General features: G+C 43.1%; 2 protein-coding genes across 2 annotated transcripts; one reads left to right on the top strand and one right to left on the bottom strand.

The window, feature by feature from the left end:
- Positions 1 to 5,367: 5,367 nt before the first annotated feature.
- zbtb25 (zinc finger and BTB domain containing 25) lies at positions 5,368 to 10,837 on the bottom strand (the record flags this gene model as incomplete). Its single annotated transcript, XM_080525817.1, has 2 exons — positions 5,368 to 6,568; positions 10,665 to 10,837. 2 exons carry the CDS (start codon positions 10,835 to 10,837, stop codon positions 5,368 to 5,370), a joined length of 1,374 nt encoding a protein of 457 aa, XP_080381943.1.
- Positions 10,838 to 12,675: 1,838 nt separating this feature from the next.
- On the top strand, positions 12,676 to 16,191 carry zbtb1 (zinc finger and BTB domain containing 1). Its single transcript, XM_080525544.1, has 2 exons — positions 12,676 to 12,790; positions 13,984 to 16,191. The coding sequence occupies exon 2, from the start codon at positions 13,988 to 13,990 to the stop codon at positions 16,070 to 16,072; it is 2,085 nt and encodes a 694-aa protein (XP_080381670.1). The 5' UTR covers positions 12,676 to 12,790; positions 13,984 to 13,987; the 3' UTR covers positions 16,073 to 16,191.
- Positions 16,192 to 21,713: the final 5,522 nt, after the last annotated feature.

Here is a 21,713-nt window from a genome sequence, read left to right as displayed (position 1 = left end):
ATCCTCCCAAAATGTTTCAGCAGCAAGAGGTGACTGCATCCAACACCTGCTTGTGTCCCAATTTGTACAGTCCTGTTTGGATTGAGTGCTCAGTCAACAGCTAACACACAGATCAGGCTTATGGTGAGAAGAGATACCTATACTGTATGTAGCAGTTAGTGACTGCTGTTAGTGAATGCCTCTACACTACTGATTTGCACAGTTGTTGTCGTTGTTTACAGTGTAAACAGCAGCAACAACAACAACAACAACAACAACAATTGTGCTTTTGTCAACAAACCAAGCTGCTTTTGTTTGTGCCTGTCAGAGAACAGTATTTGACACTATCTTTTTGTATCTTCTTTTTTTATTGTCTTTTACCATATGAAACGTAGCACTCAATGTTAACAATCATCACATACATTTTAACTGTTCAGTGAGTCTCTGTGTTTTTGAAGGTGGGGTATTGTCAGTTTACCATAGAGGTTTGTACTAGATTTGTGCCAGGTACATTAAAATGCTACTGTTGTTTTTAGGATTGAAAATGTATAAGGTATTTGTGGTGATTGACATATGAGATGAATATAAGTTTAAAAAGTATTTATGCATACAATTATAAAGCGTATGCTCTATGTCTATATTGCAGATCTGATACTATGTGTATATACCTTTATCTTCTGTAATCATCAAGATACAGTACATGAAGTACTTCAAAATTCAAGAATGTGGTTTTTTGAGAGTGTGCTTACAATGGTGCTTTGTGACAATTACACAAAGTTGATGACCCTGAGTCAGGGGGAAAGTTCTGGAAGTAACAGACAGCTACGTCCAGTCCTCCTTAAAGACTGGTAAAAAAATATTTTGAGTAATTAAAAATAACAACCGGAAACATCTGTCTACTGGGCAGTATGGCTTTCAACAAATGACGGCTTGCTGGTATTCGTAATTGGGTTTGGTTTCCCAAAGGCTGCTCGTTGAGATGAGGCCATGCGTGTGTGTGTGTGTGTGTGTGTGTGTGTGTGTGTGTGTGTGTGTGTGTGTGTGCATGTGTAGTCCTTGTAAATTGCAACATGATGATGTGATGGGTGAGAATTAACTCAATGAACTAAGTTGAAAAAGAGTCTGCATATTTTGTTTTAGAAATAGAAATGTCCTTAGATTTGATTATCTAAAATATCTATCACTATGCATTGAAACACTGGTCTGCATTGACAAACTCTAACTTTTTCCTGATCATGTCACCTGCCCATTCGGATTCCAGACCCTATTGTCTGCAATTAAAATTTGGATTGCTAGGCATAAGGGACCTCTTTGGGAAATCTGAGGGTCAGAGACATCAACTTGCTTAGTGAACCACTGCACTGTATTATTAAATTGTACTCTGTGTTTTAAAAGAGGAGCTTACGAGTAGGAATTGTGCTGTCATACACACACCTGTTTCTCAATACATATGACAATAAAACATAAAACAACAACTTTAAACTAAAAAGAGTGGGCTTCATGACCAAAGGAGGGTTATATCGTGTTTGAATATGAATTGCCAAATTCTATTATGTGCCATTGAACAGTATTCAAAGCAGGAGTTTAGGTTTGTTATTGTCTTCGACCATCTTCTTGAAAATTGTAAAATATATATATATATATATATATATATATATTTTGATGTCATTTACATATTTGCTTCTAGTTAATAGTATTCAAAGCAATATTGTTGGAAAAAGTCAGCTGTGGCCTTTGCCTATGCAACCCCAATTGAAAGATCCGGGAGCAAAACTGTTGTTACTCTGTCATTTGTCATGCTGAACAATCCTATCATACATGCTCTCCAGCTGACCTTGCAGGGTTCCCACCCTATATTTTCAGTAATTGCCAAAACAGGTGTAAACAAAACAATAGTGTATATTGTGTATCCAGGTGTGCTACCCCATACTGCTTTTTCATATAACATATTCCATGAACAATAGACAATATAACAATAAATAATGTAATCGTAATGCATAATTCCATTCCAATACACGTTATCTTACGTTAACACTTTGCCCGGCTGCCCTCGAAAAGGCTGTACAGGACCATGGCCGCAAGGACAAACAGACTGAAGCACAGCTTCTACCCCAGGGCCATCCAGGCCCTGAACACAGCAAAGACCTAGGTTCTGGGCCTTGGACAGTCTGGACGGATTGATGGCAGCTGCTGGATTGAAAAAATCAGGTGTAGTGCTGAGGCACAAATATGTACATTTCAAGCCTGCAAACTGCGACACTTTAAATGAATGTGCAATAACACTATGTGCAATATGACAACCCTAGTCGTCTATCTGTACAGTATAGTATAGTGGATAGTGTACATAGCCTTTATTTATGTAAACCAGCTCCTTTCCCTTCTTGTTTTTTAAGGTTTTTTTTCTTTCCTAGCACCAGGGGAGCCACCCCTCCTAAATTTCGTTGTTTGGTACCTGTACTATAGCAATGACAATAAAGACCATTCATTCATTCATTCATTCATCTCACAAATTCTATATTTTAAAGGTTTAGTTTGTCCTAGTTTGAATTTTAATGTACTAGTAGATTGTTTGAGAAGACATCTGTCAGTTTTAATATTTAATTGTTGAACTCCATAGAGAAATGCATGACACATTTTGCAGCTATTCCATTACCCTGCACCCAAAGGACCATGAATCATTGGACAGACGAGGAAGGGCTGGCCAGGCCCCTCTGCTCTCAAGTCCTCTGGTGGTAGAAGGCTGTTACTGCAAGAGAGGTTAACATACTGATGAAAATGAAAAAAATATTTCCATTTGCAATGATGTTGATGCTTTATAGTAATCATGGAAAAGATATGGACAATTGGACACTTTGGACAATTCATGGAAAAAGGCCTTTTATTTACAAAACATTCTCCATCAATGGAAAGGGGACATTTATTTACATCACAATCATGTGCTAAATGTATAACAAAATGAAGACACCAAACAAGAGTAGCTTATTCAAACACGCCCAAAGTGACACACAAACAGTACAAAATAGGAACATACCAAGACAGGCAAATTTGATATAGCCTAATCAATACATTTGGAGAGGTTTAGACTGTCTCTCACAGTACATTGTGTCCTGGTTCAATATAACCAGATCAGTTCATACATTCTCATAGCCTTTGACATACATATACATTACAAGTTAGCACACTTTAACGCCAGGTGCTTGGAGAGACAAAACTAAACTGGCAAAATACCTTTATCATGGTAAACTAGGTTGGTTCGGATCCAGTAAATATAATTGTGGAGCAATCACGAACACCAATGAGCCAGAGTTTCTTTCTTTATATTAAGTATTTGCCATACATACTGTACCATCAAATGTTGACTTTATATAGGCCTAACCTCATTATCATAAAAACCTGATACACTGATACAGGAATTGATACAGTGGGGGAAATAAGTGTTGAACACATCAACATTTTGTCCAGTAAATGTATTTCCAATGAGCCTATTCAAGTGAAATTTGCACCAGACTTTGGTATTAACTCAAACAATCCAGACAAAAAATCTAAACATTAAAGTCCATATGTAAATAAAGTTATGTGTAATAACGTGGAATGAAACAGGAAAAAATTGTAGCAGTAGCAGAGCATCTCAGTATAAGTAATATACTCATGTCCAACCTATTACAAATTGCCAGTGTTGGGGAAGCTACTCTGAAAATGTATTTAACTAAATTACCAATTCTTTAACAATGGAACTGCACGCAACCTACCCTTGAGAGAAATTGGCAACTAAAGCTACTTTGAAAAAGTAGTTAACTACATTGAAATTACTTAACACACGACAGCCAGTTACTGATAGATGACTAGTCAGTATGACAGAAACTGAACAGCCAAAACACTCTGAGGGTGTGTTCTCACTAGAACATTTGCTTCACTTGGAATCGGAGTTAAGGATAAAATTCGCTTTGCTCTCCGTCGTTTGGAGCTGTGAGAATGCGCATTCAATGTCGCTCCCGGAGCAAACAACCAACGCATGCTCCGCTTGAAAAGGGTGGTTTCGCTCCGATTAGAAACAACGCATCGAGGCTGTCCATAGGAAAACAACAGCGCATGAGTGTTGATCTGGATAAGAGCGGGACGAACGGGCAATTTTAAATTTTTCTGACCAATCAACTACCACGTCTGTTGCTTCGATTGCGTATGTTACTTTGTTTACATAAAGGGCTGTGAGAAGCAAATCAGAGAAATCATTTATGCAACAATGTTGCAATCTCATCCACTTACTCCGGGTCATGATTCAGACTTTCATGTGAGAACATGACCTGAAATAACTGAGAAAGATAAAACCAGGTGAGGTGGAGCAAAGTGGTCCTGGGAAGCAGTCAGGTTAAAGGGCTGGAATAATAGTTTGTTTATTGTTTTTTGGGGGAAAATAGCTCACTACACTACTACGTGGCAAAGAAGTACTTAACTACTGAAAACACTACTAAGATTTGAATTTAGTTCAACTGCCACCAAGCTACAGGAACATGTAGTTAAACTAATAGTTGAATTACTCCCCAACACTGGAAATTTCTCTGGTGTCTTTGAACATCCGATTTTTCTAACTTGAGATGACACTTGTAATAGTACTCTTTTGCGTAAATGTCCACTTTCACAGACAAAACACTTGAAATGTGAAGGATGCAGGCCAACTGAAGTTCCCTCAAGCTAAGCTGTAGCTAGAGGAGCAACTGTTTTGAAGTTGGTAAAGTAGTAAAAAAAAAAAAAAGTAGGAAAAGATTGGTCTTGTAAGAATTTCTTTCTAACAAATCCCATACGCTGACAGAAAGTATTTGCTGATTTGCCAACCGATTTAATCTGGTAAAATACAACAACCGAGGGATAAAACATCCATAAAAAACAACAACTTCCTATTCTATTCAGACTCTTTATATGACTGAATACGTACACTGGAATCACTACGCAGGGTATCATTTACCAACAGAGAGATGACAAAATGAGTGTGTTGGCCAAACACAGGATAGAAGGAGCAGAGGAGGGATAAGAAGGAAAAGGTAAGGAATAAGTACAACTGAAACAGATTTGCAGTCCCTCTATGTCATGGTAGGATCTTTCAGAGCAACTATAAAGGAATAACTTATGGTACTACATGTAACAAGTAGGTCCAGTAACGACAGACAGAGCCATAAGTACATGTGTATGTATGACTATGATTACAGATAGTTAGCCTACTTAATTCTTACCATTCTTTCAAGAAAATAGAAAAAGGTGATTAGAACGTACGGCATTGTACTCTCATTTGCCTTCTCGTTAATAGTAATTCCATAAGTTATTCCACTAGTAGTTATGAGAGCTATATCATGTTATGTGTAACCTGGACTCCTTTTTGCCCCCAGAGTTTTGTTGTCACTCTATAGTGACAGCATCGACACTTTCCTGCGAGATCTCTGAGTCTAGTGAGTAGCAGGAGCTGCCATTGTCCTGAGCGTCCCTGTTGGCCTCCTCAGACATCGCTGCTGTGCCACCTGTCACACCCACAGCACCCTCCAGTGGCCCCTCGCAGAAATGCCCCGAAGCGTGGATGAGCTGGCTGCACAGACGGTTGTAGCGGTGGTAGCGCGAGGGCTTCCCCGTGTGTGTGTACATGTGCTCTTGCAGCTGGCTCTTCTGGGCAAAGCGTAGGCTGCATACGGCACAGGCGATCTTACGCTTGCGTGCGTGAGTTGTGGTGGTGGTGGTGGCGAGGGGCGGACTGGTGCCACCTCCCCTGCTTCGCCTCAGCTCTGCGGCGAGCTCGTCAGCTAGCGCCTGGCTCTGCCTCAAGGCTTCCTCCAGACAGCCTGCATCCAGCTGCTCCTGCTGAGCCTGGTGCTGCTGGTCCTCTGGAACCTCCTCGCCCTGGGAGAGCCCTTCCATCAGTCCGCTGGGGTCTAGAGCGCAGGCAGCATGGTTGAACAGGTGCTCACGGAGCCTTTCCGGGGACGAGCAGCGCTCTCCGCAGCGGGGGCACAGCAGCGCTAGGGGGCTGTCCTTGAACAGGAGGCCCTGACAAGGGCTGCTCCCCTGGACTGGGGACGGCGAACCTGGCCCCCGACCCCCCCCCTCCTCCTCTCCACCGTCCTCCCCTTCCTCCGCCCTCTCCTGCTTGATCCGGGCAGAGATGTCAGAGTCGTCTCCGGAAGCCACAGAGGACACGCCACGGAGGCCGGAGGAGGGCTGCCTGTTAGAGGGGACCCCCTCCAACCCCACGGCCATGGAGAGCTGGGCGTGGGAGCGGCCCGCGCGGGTGGACGAACGTCCGTCCTCAGGGCCGCCTCCACCCCGGGCCCCCGAACCACCCTTCGGGCCCCCAGCACCCTCCTTGTTTGCCAGCTGGGAGGAGATCTGGATGCCATACAAGTTGGACATGCGAACCACATCAGCAGTGGCATCAGGGCCACCTTCCCCTGGTTTGGGGCAGAGCTGATAGGCGTGGAGGAACTTGATGCCCTCTTGCAGACGGCCCTGGTCCACGGGCTGCTTGGGGCCCATGCCCGTGTACATGATGTGGAGCAGGTAGCTGAACACGTCAGGCTGGATGTCTGTGGGCTGGATCTTAATGCACTCGCTTTGGATTGTTGGTTGAAACAATGGGAGAAAAGTATGATTATTATTCCTTTTCAAATGATTTGTTTTCTCACAAAGCTTATTGATTTATCAAATATATTAGACATCCATGTTGTTCCATTTCGTTCAACCTCCTCAATTTTATCCATTCTCTAAAGTTTTAATAAGAAACATATTAATAACACACATAGGCCTCCTATAGTCAAAATGTGATAAAACTAACAATACAATAAACCTTAAAACCCACAGTGTAACTGAAGCAACCACTGGTGAGCAGGTGAGCAATGCAACAATGCTATGTATGGGTTTACAGTGAGGTGCAACAAATTGGGCACGCCTGGTTTAAATGTCTGTTACAATTAATCTCCAAGTGATTGACAGCAAACCTGAACACTAAATGCTACAAAGTTAAACATGACACCTTTCTGCAAATTTTGAAGCAAGGTTTCTTTTTATTTTCATTTTTCAAGTTGAGTTTTTAAATGATAAAAAAAGAAAAAGGGCCCTGTGCAAACGTTTGGGAACCCTTTTGGATTATTCTTTGTTACCTTTTTTGAAAAGATGATTACTAAGGCCGAGACCAAGGTGATTTACTCGTTAGGGCTTCAATGAGTCAGGTGAATATAATTCCAAGGTTGAACTATATATTCTGAAGTAACTCCATGCCTTCTAAAGTATCTGACTGCGATGGTTGTTGTGTCTGGTGTTAAAAACCATGGATTCCTCTAAACAGTTGTCCAAGGATGTCAGAATCAAGATAGTTCACTTCCACCATCAAGGAGAAGGCTACAACAATGTTTCAAACTACCCATTTCCACTGTCAGAAACATCATCAGAAAATGGAAAATAAATGGAACAATTGAAGTCAAGGCAAGATCTGGAAGACCAAGAACAATTTTAGATAGAATGGCCCGAGATCTGGTGAGAAATGCTCAGAAGAACCCACACATTACTGCAAAAGAGCTGCAAAAAATAGTAGCAGACACCGGTCTAGTTGTTCACAGGACAACAATACATCGTACATTAAACAACAAAGACCTACATGGCAGAGTTGCCAGAAAGAAGCCTACACACAAAAATAAGGGTCTGAAGTATGCAAAAGAAAACCTTGAGAAACCTGAAGCCTATAACAATGTGCTTTGGACTGACGAAACCAAATTTCACTTTTTGGCCACAACCAAAGATATGTTTGGAGAAAAAAGGGTGAAGCATTTATAGAGAACAACACCTTGCCAACTGTTAAGCATGGAGGAGGATCCATTATTCTTTGGGGTTGTGTAGCAGCTGGGGGCACAGGCAATATTGTGCGGGTGGAAGGAAGAATGGATTCCACCAAATATCAAAACATTCTAGGCCAATGTTCGAAGGTCAGTCCAGAAATTGAAGTTGAAGAGAGGTTGGGTATTGCAGCAAGACAATGAAGGTTTTGGAATGACCATCACAGTCCCCAGACTCCAATATTATTGAAAATCTGTGTAGAGATCTCAAACATGCCGTGCATGCAAGAAGGCCGAATAATATTTCTGAGCTAGAGGTGTTCTGCCAGGAAGAATAGGGAAAAATTCCAAACACAAAAATTGAAAGACTCTTAGCTGGCTACAGGAAGCGTTTACAAGCTGTTATAGTTGCCCGAGGAGGAATTACAAAGTACTAGCTGACAGGGTTCCCAAACATTTGCACAAGGCCTTGTTTTATTATTTGGAAACTGTAAAAAGTAAAAAAAAAAAATTTGATCTTGCTTTAAAATGTGATGAAATGTGTCATGTTTAACTTTGTACCATTTAGAGGTTAAGTTTACTTCTTTTCACTTAGATATTAATTGTTAACGGCATTTTGACTAGGGGTGCCCACATTTTTGTACCCCACTGTACATAGAATGCCCTGTGTAAGTATGGGACAGTGAAGCATTTCTTTTTCTTTTGGTTCTACTGTACAAGCCAGAAGTTTGGTTAAGTTTTAACAATCACTGTGAGGTTCAAGTGGAGATTCTCTCTCTTTTGTGTGATGGTATTTGTGTATATGTTACGGTACATGTGGGAAGACGGTACATGTGGGAAAACTAGGGTTAGGGTTAGGTGCTAGGGTGCTAGGGTTAAGGTTAGGGTTAGGGTTAAGGTTAGGGTTAGGGTTAGACATGCTAGCATGTACCAAGTCACCCTAGCACCTAACCCTAGTTTTCCCACATGTACCGTATTCCCACATGTACCGTAACATATATATTGATTTCACCATTCAGAAACACTTTTTCATGCAATGCCCCCATATTTTAGGATACCCAAAAGTAATGAGACAGTGGGCTTGACGGGTGTTTCTGGTAAGTCACATGTGTTTCGTCACCTCCCTTGTGCAGACATAAGAGTGCTGTCAATGTCTAGTATTGATTCTAGGCTATGCATTTGCCTTTGAGTCTGCTATTGGTGTCTGTCAACACCCTGCCTGAAAACCTCAACTATCATCCCAGTCCCGAAGAAAAGCACGGTGAGCTGCCTAAACGACTACCGCCCGGTGGCACTCACACCAATCATCATGAAGTGCTTCGAGAAACTAGTCCGGGCCCACATACTCACACGCCTCCCGCCCAACCTGGATCCATACCAGTTCGCCTACAGAGCCCACAGGTCCACAGAGGACGCCATAGCGACGACTCTCCACGCCACTCTATCCCACCTGGAGAGGGGAAACAGCTACGCGAGACTGCTCTTCGTGGACTTCAGCTCCGCCTTCAACACCATCCTTCCAGACAGGCTAGTGACCAAACTACTAGACCTGGGTCTATCACACTCTATATGTGCGTGGATCAAGGACTTCCTGACCGACCGCCCCCAGAGGGTGCGGGTGGGCCCCCACACCTCCAAAGCCCTCAGCCTCAGCACTGGGTCCCCCCAGGGCTGCGTGCTAAGCCCCATCCTCTACAACCTCTACACCCACGACTTCACCCCCGTCCACCCCAGCAACTACATCGTAAAGTTTGCAGACGACACCACCGTGGTGGGATGTATCTCGGGGGGGGACGAGGCGGCGTACAGGGATGAGGTAGAGCAACTGAGCAAGCTGTGCAAGGTTAACAACCTGCTGCTAAACAAGTCAAAGACCCAGGAATTCATCGTAGACTTCAGGAGGAAAAAGTCAGAGATCCAGCCCCTGCTCATCGACGGAGAGAGCGTGGAGAGAGTCTCAACCCTCCGATTCCTGGGACATCACATGCGAGATGACCTGGCCTGGAAGGACAACACAAAAGGCACCATCAAGAGGGCACAACAGCGGCTATACACCCTGAGATGCCTCAGGAAAGAACACAACAAGCAGGAGATACTGGTGGCCTTCTACCACGGCGCAGTGGAGAGCATCCTCACCTACGGCATCTGCAACTGGTTCCACAGCTGCACAACAGCGGAGAGAAACGCGCTACAGAGAGTCGTGAGAACAGCACAGAAGATCACCGGCGCCCCCCTCCCCTCTCTGGAGGAGCTGTACAACACACGCTGTCTCAGGAGGGCCTCCAAGATCTCCAGGGACCCGACCCACCCTGGGCACGTACACTTTGTCAGGCTGCCCTCGAACAGGAGGTACAGGACCCCGGCCGCTAAGACAAACAGACTGAAGAACTGCTTCTACCACAGGGCCGTCAAGGCCCTGAACACAGAAAAGGCCTAAGTTCTGGGCCCAGGACAGTCCGGACGGATTGTATGGCAGCTAGTGCTGAGGCACAAACATGTACATTTTCAAGCCTGCAAACTGTGACACTTTAAAATACGTTAAAAATAACGTGAAAAAATACTTTTGTGCAATATGACAACCCTAGTTGACTATCTGTGCAGTATAGTACAGTGGATTGTGTACATAGCCTTTATTGATGTAAACCAGCTCCTTACCTTCTTGTGATTTTATGCTTTTATGCTTTTTCTTAAAACATTTTTTATTTTTTTTTCCTTTCCTAACACCAGGGGAGCCACCCCTCCTAAATTTCGTTGTTTGGTACCTGTACTGTAGCAATGACAAATAAAGTCCATTCCATTCCATTCCATGAGGGGGGAAAAAATGCTTCACTGTCCCATTACTTACAAAGGGCACTGTATAGTATAGTATAGGTAGCCAACCTGGATTGGTGGATGAAGATCATCTTGAAGTAGTTGGAGAAGGAAGCCAGGACTGCCCGATGGGCCTTGAAGTACACGTTACCAATGGCAACGGTGCAGTCACACAAGAAGCCGAACTCCCTCTGGACGTTCAGCTGCTGCAGGAGGAACAGACTGTGGCTGGACACGTCCATGACGCACCCTTGCAACCTGATACACTCAAGCACACATGCAGAGTACACAATAAATCATAAATGTATAATGGCTCAGACCTGGTTTCATTTTTCATGCCTACCACACACACACACACACACACACACACACTCTCTCTCTCTCTCTCTCTCTCTCTCTCTCTCTCTCTCTCTCTAAGAGACATCATGTACTACGATGGAAAACCCCTCAAAAGGTGTTGTTGAGACAATGGCGTACTCTTCTGGTCTAAAAGGGGTTGAAAAGGGGTTTTCAGTTGCATTTCCTCCTGAAAAGCACTATTGACCAGATGTTGGCATCTTAACAGAGTTAATAAGAGTAGAATCCCTCCACCCCTCCTACACACACACAAACGCACCCATGAACGCTCTTGCATTAGGAAAACAGAAAACAATAGGTAAAGATCTCCGTAAAGTTACCTACAAATCCCGTGTCCTTATCGTAGCCTTTGAACAAGAACACTATTACACTGTAGCCTGTAAGCGTGCGGCCGATTGTTACATTGTTGCGTTGGGTGCAAACGAGTATTCATATATGAATTCATTCTATGCTATATTCTACCGCTTCCAAGGCACACCGGACAATGTAGCCTACGAGGCTGCCTGGCAGACAAAGCATGCATTAGAATGAATACCCGGGTTTTAAATGGTCATATATAGACGTCTGCACTGTATGCCAGATTCAAAAGCTGGAATACCATCTAACCAAACAGTCAATAACGCCAATAAAGCCAGCAACCTCGCTTGTTTCTCGACAGTGCCACACCGACACCCATACGTCTTGCGTTGTATCAAGTGTTCCTGCCGACCGAATCAAGTGTTCCAGGCAAAATCTACAACCACAGAATAACCTCAATAAATCGCATAGGCTTTAATGCAAGCATATGGATTTCTCATACAAAGCACGTACACTGATAAAACGGAAGACTTTCTTACCACCTATTTGCGTAATATAGGTTTGTATTTTCGTACGTCTATTTGTTGCTGCTGAGATATTCTCGCACAGTCTGATATTCTCGCGTCATTACTAGTCACGTGACTCGTACTGTACATGTTGCTGTCTTGTGAATACAAAAGGTAGGCTACATACTTCACCTGAGTAGCGGTGATGGACCTACCTATTTATACCACTAATGTTCTCCCTTTATTCTATTTTAAAACACTGATGTTGGTACACATTTAGAGGAATATTGATGTTTCAAAATGTATCATTTTTCTAAAATTCGTCAAATTCTCCATACACTTACTTTGGCCTATCGTTAAAACAACTTGATTCAAAGTGACATGATCAGAGGTACATAGCGTACGCCTACACAGCCAACGAGCGCATTATAAATCAGTTAGTTTGTTCATGTTTGTTCATGTTTTTGGAGTGTCATGCAAATGAACCCAGTGTCATGCAAATTGAACCTGAAACAAAAATATATGCTTATCAAATGCAGCCTATACACATTTTATAGTGAGCTTTAGCTACTAAATGCTTTAAACTGAATAATATAAATAACAGAAGCATATGTCTACCGACGTTATTAATGCAAAATAAAAAAAAAGTGCAATCTATACCAATGATTATTATTACAGAATATCCTACATAGTATAGGTCACATTTTCTGACGTCATTCATGTTTATTGCAAGCGTTCAGCTAACTAAAGTCTGGTGCCTTATTATTGTACTGTAGTACAGGCAGTCTGGGCTGGGAGGGCTGGATGTGCGTGAGTGGGGCTGGATCTCTGTCAGCAGGCAGCCTCGGTGCGGTGCACGAGCTCACACAGCGGCTGTGCGGAAGTTCTTTCATCCGTGCTGCAGAAGGGGCTTCGCCCTCGCGATTATTCTCCTCACAACTTTATGCTTGGATAAAAGCAGTAAGGTGAAAACTTCTGGACTGTGAACCTCATTTTGACTTTTACGATATCTACAGTCGGCCGCCTTTAGTGTTGGTGAGTATTTGTTCAGTGTTTTCGTTGAGTAAACATTCCTGCGTTCGGAAAAACCCTGTGTTTTTTTCATCGCGTGAATGCGGGAAGCAGCGCGGGGGTGGCAGTGCGTGCTTGCGTGAGATATCCGACAACAGAGCTCTGGTGAAGAGCCCTCTCTCCATTTTGCATTCACTTTGTTTGATCTCTCCGTGTTATTTTATAGACGTAGCATTGATTACTCTCTTTTGATGTGCCTAACGGCTTGATTGTAAACCTATGTAGTTTATTACTTTTAGTGCTGTCTGATTGACAGCCACTATGCCCGCACGACTGAGTCTCCGAAATAGGCCAATGGAAATGCGTGGGCGGGATGTCACGTCAATCTCTCCATTTGAGCTGTGGACTTGTCCCGACAAATAAACTGTTAGATTTCGAGCCAAATATGCGAGCATCACCTCACAGCGCCTATGATCAAGACCACTGACAGCAGATAGTGTTTACTATATAGTCCTAGATAAGGTACAGTTGTGGTGCACAGTGTATTTAGTAGGATATAATAATAATGGTAGTGAACATGGAGATGATTAAGTTGCCACGAAATCAAGATAAAACTCAATGTATTGTCACTATAGGTGTATGTCTGTAGATGGCAGCAAAACAATATACAAGATGATCTACCAGTAACTAGTTAAAAAGTGAGACAAAGGCCTATTTGTAAGCTGTTGAATGTGATAGTAACTTAGTGTAGAGTGTGACATAAATTATCTTCAGGGTCACAAAGACAATGCTATTTTTGAAAGTCTCTGTAGGCCTAATACACATTTCTAAAAGGAGACATTTCAGTGCACTATTTAGATATGATAACATGAGTTTAGAATATTTGTATTTAGGCCTACCCTCTTTATATCCGTGAATTCAATTAGCAGCCCTACTGTAAATGTGTAAATGAATCCATTCAAGGGAAGTGAACTACAATTTTACAATGTAGTGTTTTTTGGGATTTGTCTGTTTCCTCTGGACCGGGTTTATGACTAGACTGGGTCATAGTAAGATAGGCCTATAGCCTCTCATTTGCAATAAAGCCCATATTTTGGGGGGAACTCCACAGCACAGTGCTTTCAATCAGATAATCTGCTGATAATGTTGCTGTTAATTTGCTTCTAGAAAACGAATCATTGCAATGAATCTCTGCTCTCCTCTCGTCTGTCTCCCAGGGTGATGGCAAGGCCGAGCCACAGCGAGCATGTCCTCCAGCAGCTCAACAACCAGCGGGAGTGGGGCTTCCTGTGCGACTGCTGCATCGCCATCGGAGATATCTACTTCAGGGCTCATAAGGCGGTGCTGGCCGCCTGCAGCTCTTACTTCAGGATGATGTTCATCAGGGACCAGCAGGGGGCAGCGCGCATGGATCTCAGTAACATGCAGATCAGCGCTGAGTGTTTTGACCTCATCCTGCAACTCATGTATCTGGGCCGTATCGTGGTGGGCAGCTACGAGTTTGAGGAGCTTAAGACGTCCATGGCCTACCTGCAGATGTACTACATCCCCGACTCTCTGGAGGAACTCAGGGACATCAGGAGCTCCAACCTCACACCGTCCTCCTCAGCTTCCTCTTCTTCCTCTTCCTCATCCAGTTCCTCTTCCTTAGTAACTGGCCCAGCTAATGGGAAGATGATGTTTGGAGTCCGCATGTATGAGCAGCAGAAGCCAAGCACCACCCCTGAGGGAGAGTGTCCTCCAAAAGCTGGCATCACAACTGTGCGTCCAAACGTCACAGTCCCTGCACCCCTCAGCAGGCCTGTGGTGGAGGATGTGGCACCACCCCCTTTGGTTGTAGCGCCACTGCTTCTAGACAGTGTGGTTGAGCAGCCCTGCGACCTGCGCAAGAGACCTGGAGGCCGAAACTCCACCTTCAAAGAACGTCCCCGCTTTGGCCGCACATACACCTGTGACGACTGCGGCTTCGTCTTCAGCTGCGAGAAACTGCTGATTGAGCACATCCTGACCTGCACAAACCGCAAGGCATTCCAGAACCCTCGGGCCGGCACAGAGGCAGACAACGACTCCAACAAGGCAGAGAGCTCGGCTTCCGAAGGGATCGAAGAGCACAAAGTAATCTGCAAGGGTGAAGAGGAATGGCCAGACAACAAGTCGGACTCTGAGACAATAATTAGGTCTGTGGCGACTGGAACGGAAAATAATGAGCCTGCCTCTACCAAGAAAATCTCCATCAAGGTGGAGCCAGAAGAAGAGGTGGTGTCTGAGATGGAAAGTATAAAGGTGGTCAGTGTGGGAGAGCTCAGTGCCAGAGACTGTAGTGCAAGGTATAATGCGGTCAAGGACACTATGAAGGATCAGGTGAAACATGACAAAGAGCCAGAGCCTGGAGTTTCAACGATGGAGGACAGTAATGACCCATTTGAGGGCCACATGTCCAGCAGTGAAGATTCAAGTGTGCCTGCGAAAGTCCGCAAGATCAAAGAGGAGAAGCAAGACGGGGAGTGCGCACCTTGCGAGCTGTGCGGTGCGCTTCTGACCGAGGAGGACCAGTCAGCCCACTACATCTCTAACCACATGGGTCACATCTGCGCCTGTGGGAGGTGCGGCCAGGTCCTTATCAAAGGCCGGCAGCTCCAGGAGCATGCCGAACGCTGCGGTGAGCCTCAGGGCATGGAGTCTGATTCCCATGGGGATGACGATTCCCCTTTGCTGGAGGACCCGCAAGCCATGGAGGAGGGCCTGCTAGAAGGGGGCGACCTGGCCTGTCCCCACTGCGGCCTACTGTTTCAGAGTGAGAGCCTGGCCCTGGAACACGCTCTGGCCTGCCATGAGCCGGAGCTGTTTCGCCCAGCTCTACTGGGGGAAGGAGGCGAGCCGGACCATCGTCGCAAGCACTTCTGTGGCATATGCGGCAAGGGCTTCTACCAGCGCTGCCACCTGCGGGAGCACTACACCGTCCACACCAAGGAGAAGCAGTTCACCTGCCAGACCTGTGGCAAGCAGTTCCTGCGCGAGCGGCAGCTGCGTCTGCACACCGACATGCACAAGGGCATGGCGCGCTATGTCTGCCCGGTCTGCGACCAGGGCACCTTCCTCAAGCACGACCATGTGCGCCACATGATCTCGCACCTGTCAGCAGGAGAGACCATCTGTCAGGTGTGCTTTCAGATTTTCCCCAGCGATGAGCACCTAGAAAAACACATGGATGTGCACCTGTACATCTGCGGTGTCTGTGGGGAGAAGTTCCGCCTCCGCAAGGACATGCGGAGCCATTACAATTCCAAGCACACCAAAAGACTATGAGAGGCAGGCATGATACTGCCAGTGTCCCTCCAGCATTTATAATGTTTGTGTTACTTATAAAGCCATAAATGTGAGAACAAATTTATGCACTTGCAACACCAAAAAGAGAAAACTTTTTAGAAAACAAAAATCCTGCACTTTCAAATTGTATGCATAACCTAAGTGTATTTTATAGAGGGCTATAACCTATTGCCTCAAGTTTTGGGAATACATTTTAGAGCTTTGATGTCAGCCCTGTACTCCTCACAAATTAATGTAATTGGAAGACATCAACAGGATAAATAGACAAATCCTTAAGCATGGTTTTCATGGTTTAAGACCTCTGGCATCTAGTGTTAGCCTGATGGAACCAGCCTGATATCGCAAGTTCACATTATGGAACTAAAAGTTCTAACAGTTTATGAATGAGTTTTTTCCTATTAGCAAAATCCTGCAAAAAATATCATCTTTGATTCTAACATGACTCCACACTTTAATCTACTCAATGATATACCAGTAATACTCAAACATTTTTTTGTGATGGTGACATGAAGACACATACTCATCTAGAATTAAGAATGGCAGATACAAACTCTCTGTGTATGGTGCCTTGCATTTGCCTTGCAGGTTCTTTTGGTGCATGGTAATTGAATTGCATTCCTAAACATTGTCTGTCAGTCACTATCACTTTCTAATTTTCTTCATTCTAATTTAATGGTGATGTGTGATGGAGCACAGACAGGCATTGTTGTGTATCTTATAGAAGTAAGAAGTGAAATGGCTTTGAGATCTTCAGAAATGAATGCAAAAACACTAGAAATTGATGCACTGGTTGGCACCAGAAAAAACAGAAACACTTACTGAACTCTTTATAAAGATTATGTCCCTGAAAATCATGCCACCAAGGTATAAATATGCATTCTCTCTTTTTCCTACTCCATTATTTCATGTGTTTACTATGCAATGGTGGGTCAAACACAACTTGGAAATGTTTAATTTACTTCAAAGTGTGTCTATGGGGTAATACGTTGTTAAGAAATTACATAGTGACTTTCATTATTCTGTAGTATGAAACAAAAAACATTCATAACATTCAACATTTCATTCTTGATCAAAATAGTTGTACAATCATGCAGTTAGTTTTTATTTGAACAGCAGAAGAACTACTAGACTTGCTGTAAATGACAGTCAAATGTAATTCTCAAAAACTGCATATTGATATTTTGCATATTGTACGCAGCATAAAATGTCAGTTTCCAGTCATACTGGTTACCTTTTATTCTTATTACATGAAGAAGTTATCCTGTTTTCTCCTCAGCTTGGGTGGATATCAAAGTTACATGTTTGTTCTTTAGTAAGAAGAGGCTTTAGCTACTATTTACATTTTTCTGTGTTTACAAAGCAGGCAAAAAACAAGTTTTGTTCTACAGTACATGGGTGTTGTTTTATTGAGCGTCGCTACAGTACTTGAGCGATGTGTCCTGCATGTTGGACAGTGTCATATGTTTGGCTGTTGGAAATTAGATTCCTTTTTTGTTACGTTGCAGAGAACATAATCCCTCAAACATCACAACATGATATGCAGCAGTGTGCAGAGGTTACGCAAATTGCACTAGCTGTCAATGCCCATACTTTGGAGGTTAACTTGTTACTATAACAAGCATTATTGGTGAGCTAACACCTTTTCTCTAAATGTTCCGAAACACAATCAAAAGTACCAGAATTGTTGCTGGTAGAATGATTTAGGTTTGCTAAATCAAACTGATTGGCTAAATCAGAACATGCATGAATGCATTAGGTATGGAATTACTGCTTCTGTACTGTAGTTCAAAAAGTGCTACAATGGTATAGATAGAGTGCCCAGTGATTTCTAGAATATGAATTGTGGTTCCATACTAAACCAATTTGGGTTTGTAATAAACATATTAATATGGGGCAACAGTACGGAATGTCAGCTTTTAATTTAGGGTATTTTAATGCATATGCTTTACAATTTAGAAAATAATTGCTTGATGTATGTAGTCCATTATGAATATTTGGGCCAATTAACTTTGCATGCAATAACTGCATCAAGCCTGTTACACTGTAGTCTTTGGATGTACCTACATGCTGAGTAGAGGTTCATATTTGATATCTGGAAACATGTTTTGTATTAATTAATTAATGAATTGGTTAATTCTGATGTTGCCATGAATATGAGTAATGATGAGTGAGAATGTTACATAATTTACCACCATGACGTTCTGCACTTTTGCATCATATTCATAATTTGATATAAACGTAGAGACATTTTTCAGTTTTCACAATACTTTCTCTAATCTTCGTTTGTGAAATGTTCTCTAGTATGTCATGACATACTGTATTAGCTAATACGGTTGTGGTAAATAATAATAATAATAAGTGTATATCATTCGTCATTTGTTTATACTGTTGCAAATGCCAAAATGTTGAGCAAATGTCGGTATGCATAACACCAGATAACCAGATTCATGTCACCGAAATTGATACTGATCTTCAATTAGTCTTTATCAAAGACTGTATGCTGTATGATGCTTTTGTTTCTTTTCACAGTGATGTCAATAGCTCGTTTTCTATTTGAAAAGAAAAAGAGCCATCAGTCATGAGGATCTCAATTTTGTTGGTCACTGTCACTGTTATGATGGTTATTTCATTGGGTTGTGTTGTGTTAGTACCCAGTTCAAGCTCTGAAGTTTCTTAATCATTGGTTGATTGATGATTTGGTAGTTCAACATGATTTTGTAGCCTATCATTCGTTTGAAAGGCAGATTTTTTTTGTAAATGACCTAAGATAAATGTTTGGAAAGAGAAACCTTTTGTCAAGCTCTTAATAAACCAAGTGGATACTCTCCATGCTAAAACCATTTAATGTGTGTTATGTTGCAGGTTACCTAAAACACCATTCATGTTCAGTGACTTAGTAGGCCTATACAGTATACATGTGCCAATTGTGTAAAACATATTTACCGCACGTCATTTCATTTAGTCAGTACTAGTAGGCTTACTACTGCATCACTATGCCTGACTATCTGGACTAGGCTTTTATGATCCAGACAGGTCATTCGGTGAATAAGATAGTAGAGAGGGAACGAAGGGTTTCTATCTGCAATGCAAAAAGCACATGGAGAGCTGCATGTAGCCTTCACTGGGTCAATACCAAGATAGAGACGCTGATAGGCTTGACACAGGAACTTCGAGCTTGACATGAGAAAACATGTTAATGATTATGATGATTAACACTGACAGTAAAAAACCCATTATATTGATCATATTGATAATGTATTATGCCACTTCGAAGTGACGTTTTTTTCTCTTTTTCTCTTTTTTTTTTTTTTACAGCAAGCCGGTCACTCACGTGCCCTCACGTTACCTCACGTGCCCTCACGTTACCTCACGTTACTCACGTGCCGGTCACTCAGGTTACCCTACCCATTCAGCTCATTGGTCAGTCTGGAAAGCAGTAGAAAAAGAGAGAGTGGAGGTGGAAATTAAATACAGTAAGGCAGAGGTAAAAAGTATTATAAAGGCAAAATTGTATGAGAAATGGCAGTATTTGGAACAGTGGGACCTCTGGGAGACACCTTTTTTATTTTCAACTGTCGTGTATTCTTATTGATTATGAATCAAAGAACAGTTAGTTTAAGACAATTTAATCAGTTACAGGCAGATTCATACATTACATGCGTTCTCCATGGACCTCGGGTGGGAAGAGAGCGCTCTCTGTGTCTCTCTCCCCGTTCCCCTCCAGAGGGGAGGGGCCAGCGTGCATGTGTGTCCCTGCCCAACCCCCAAAGGTCTCTGTTGGTCATCTGGTTGCCATAGAACCCTCACCGTTAGAGGGCATCATGTCCCCGCATGCCCTGGTATGTGTGTGTGTTCAAAACATACTACATATTCATACATAGATCATACATACTACAGAAATATACGACACATCCCCCCTCGGACCACCCAGAGGGTGTTCCGAAACTAAACTACCATAAAACAAAAACAAAAACACAAAACCCCACAAAACATCCCCAAAAAAAAAAAAAATTTTTTTTTTTTTTTTTTTTCAAATAAAATTAAAAATTAAAAAATAAACAACAACAGACAGAAAAACTACACCAACACACAACACAAGAAGCACAATAACACAGACCAACCCAGGACCAGTATTAGGAACCAAAGATATCATAAACAAAAAATAGAAAACAACCAATAATAAAAAGAATTTTGAAAATAACAATCACAATTAAACTAAACACAGTTCATCATGCACAAATCAATACAGAAACTTCCAACGACCGATGTTTTCTTTGTCCTTGAAGCGTCAGGGTCAGAGGTTACTAGCACTTGTACCCAGTTGGAGAACAGCCTTTACCGCTGTCTCAGATTGATAACACTTTCATAGTCAGCAGCTTCCATTTTCGTTGCGCTAGGAACAGAACCTCTTTCCTATCTTTGCATAACCACTACATCACTTCTCAACTGACATCAATCACATACGATATAGAAATAAACAAACAATACACAAATAATGACATTCAGTTATCATAACACATAATTTTCCAACAGTAAGCATAGGACAAAGGGAATGCATTAATGCATAGATCTTCACCTCAGGTGAGGACTAGTCTTCTGAAAAGTTCATTAACGTGGACTGAGTGACTGATTTTCCAAAAACAGTCAATGAGGCCCTGCCTCCTAAGAAAGTCAAAAATCATGTCTGCTATAATAGGTGCTCCTATCTTGGCAAAATAAGTTTCCCATGCCCCTAAGACCGTTTCCAGCCATGCTATCATCTGCTGTCCATTCCCGTCGTTCCCTTTGATCTGCTGCTTCACTACCCTATTCATAGTCTTTAATCTTTTCCTAACTGGTCGTCGTCCGTCAGTGTCATTGAGGTTCAGGCAACCGCCTGGTCCCCTCCCACGCTGATCAAGGTCTGGGGAGTCGCCCTCAGCATCATCTGAAGCATGGTGCAGGCACTCGCCAGCATCCCCAGTAGCACAGGTGTCCAGGCTTTGGACACTCCCAGGCTGGACCTCCAGACTGTCAGCACTCTCTGCTTCGTTGGTTTCTGGTTCATTGGCATCTGGACAGCTTTCCACTGTCCCCTCGGTTTCAGGCACTGCCGGTAATGTCACTGGCTGTAACACTGGCATTGCCACTGGCTCTGGCAACACCACAGCATCTCCTCGTAGCTCCTCCTTCTCAGGTTCTCTGGGGACCTCGGCACCTGTTGGCACAACATCCTGCCTACTCTGTACATCCACCCCCCTGTCCACCACCCGTGGCCCTATTGGGGTAGGGATATGCCCAGACACCACTGGTGTACCCACTCTGATGTTGTTTCTCCAACAGACCCCACATTGACCTAAAGCATGGTCAATCTGTTCCATCAAATATGGACTCCAAAACCCATATTTCTTGGTGATCTTGCGTCTCACCTCCCCCCTAGCCACATGTGCTAATCCATGAGCTTCCTGTATTAACATGCCTAATAAATCTGAGGGTGCTACAACCAACCCCTCATGATTCCTCCATAGACCTGTGTCATCCTGACTTGCCCCCCTTGCTAGCCAAACGCTCTTGTCTAACGTAGTTACTCTACTCTGTAACATCAATAAATCCTCAAGTGTGACCATGCCCTGTAATTGCT

Source organism: Nansenia antarctica (genome assembly GCF_963989245.1).
Source record: "Nansenia antarctica genome assembly, chromosome: 3".
Classification (NCBI taxonomy): Eukaryota; Metazoa; Chordata; class Actinopteri; order Argentiniformes; family Microstomatidae; genus Nansenia; species Nansenia antarctica.
Note: the sequence above shows the minus strand (reverse complement) of the source record. Positions and strands in the feature narration are given on the sequence as shown.

Excerpts from the sequence above, each read along its gene's own strand:
- zbtb1 (XM_080525544.1), top strand. The coding sequence starts at position 13,988 with ATGGCAAGGCCGAGCCACAGCGAGCATGTCCTCCAGCAGCTCAACAAC.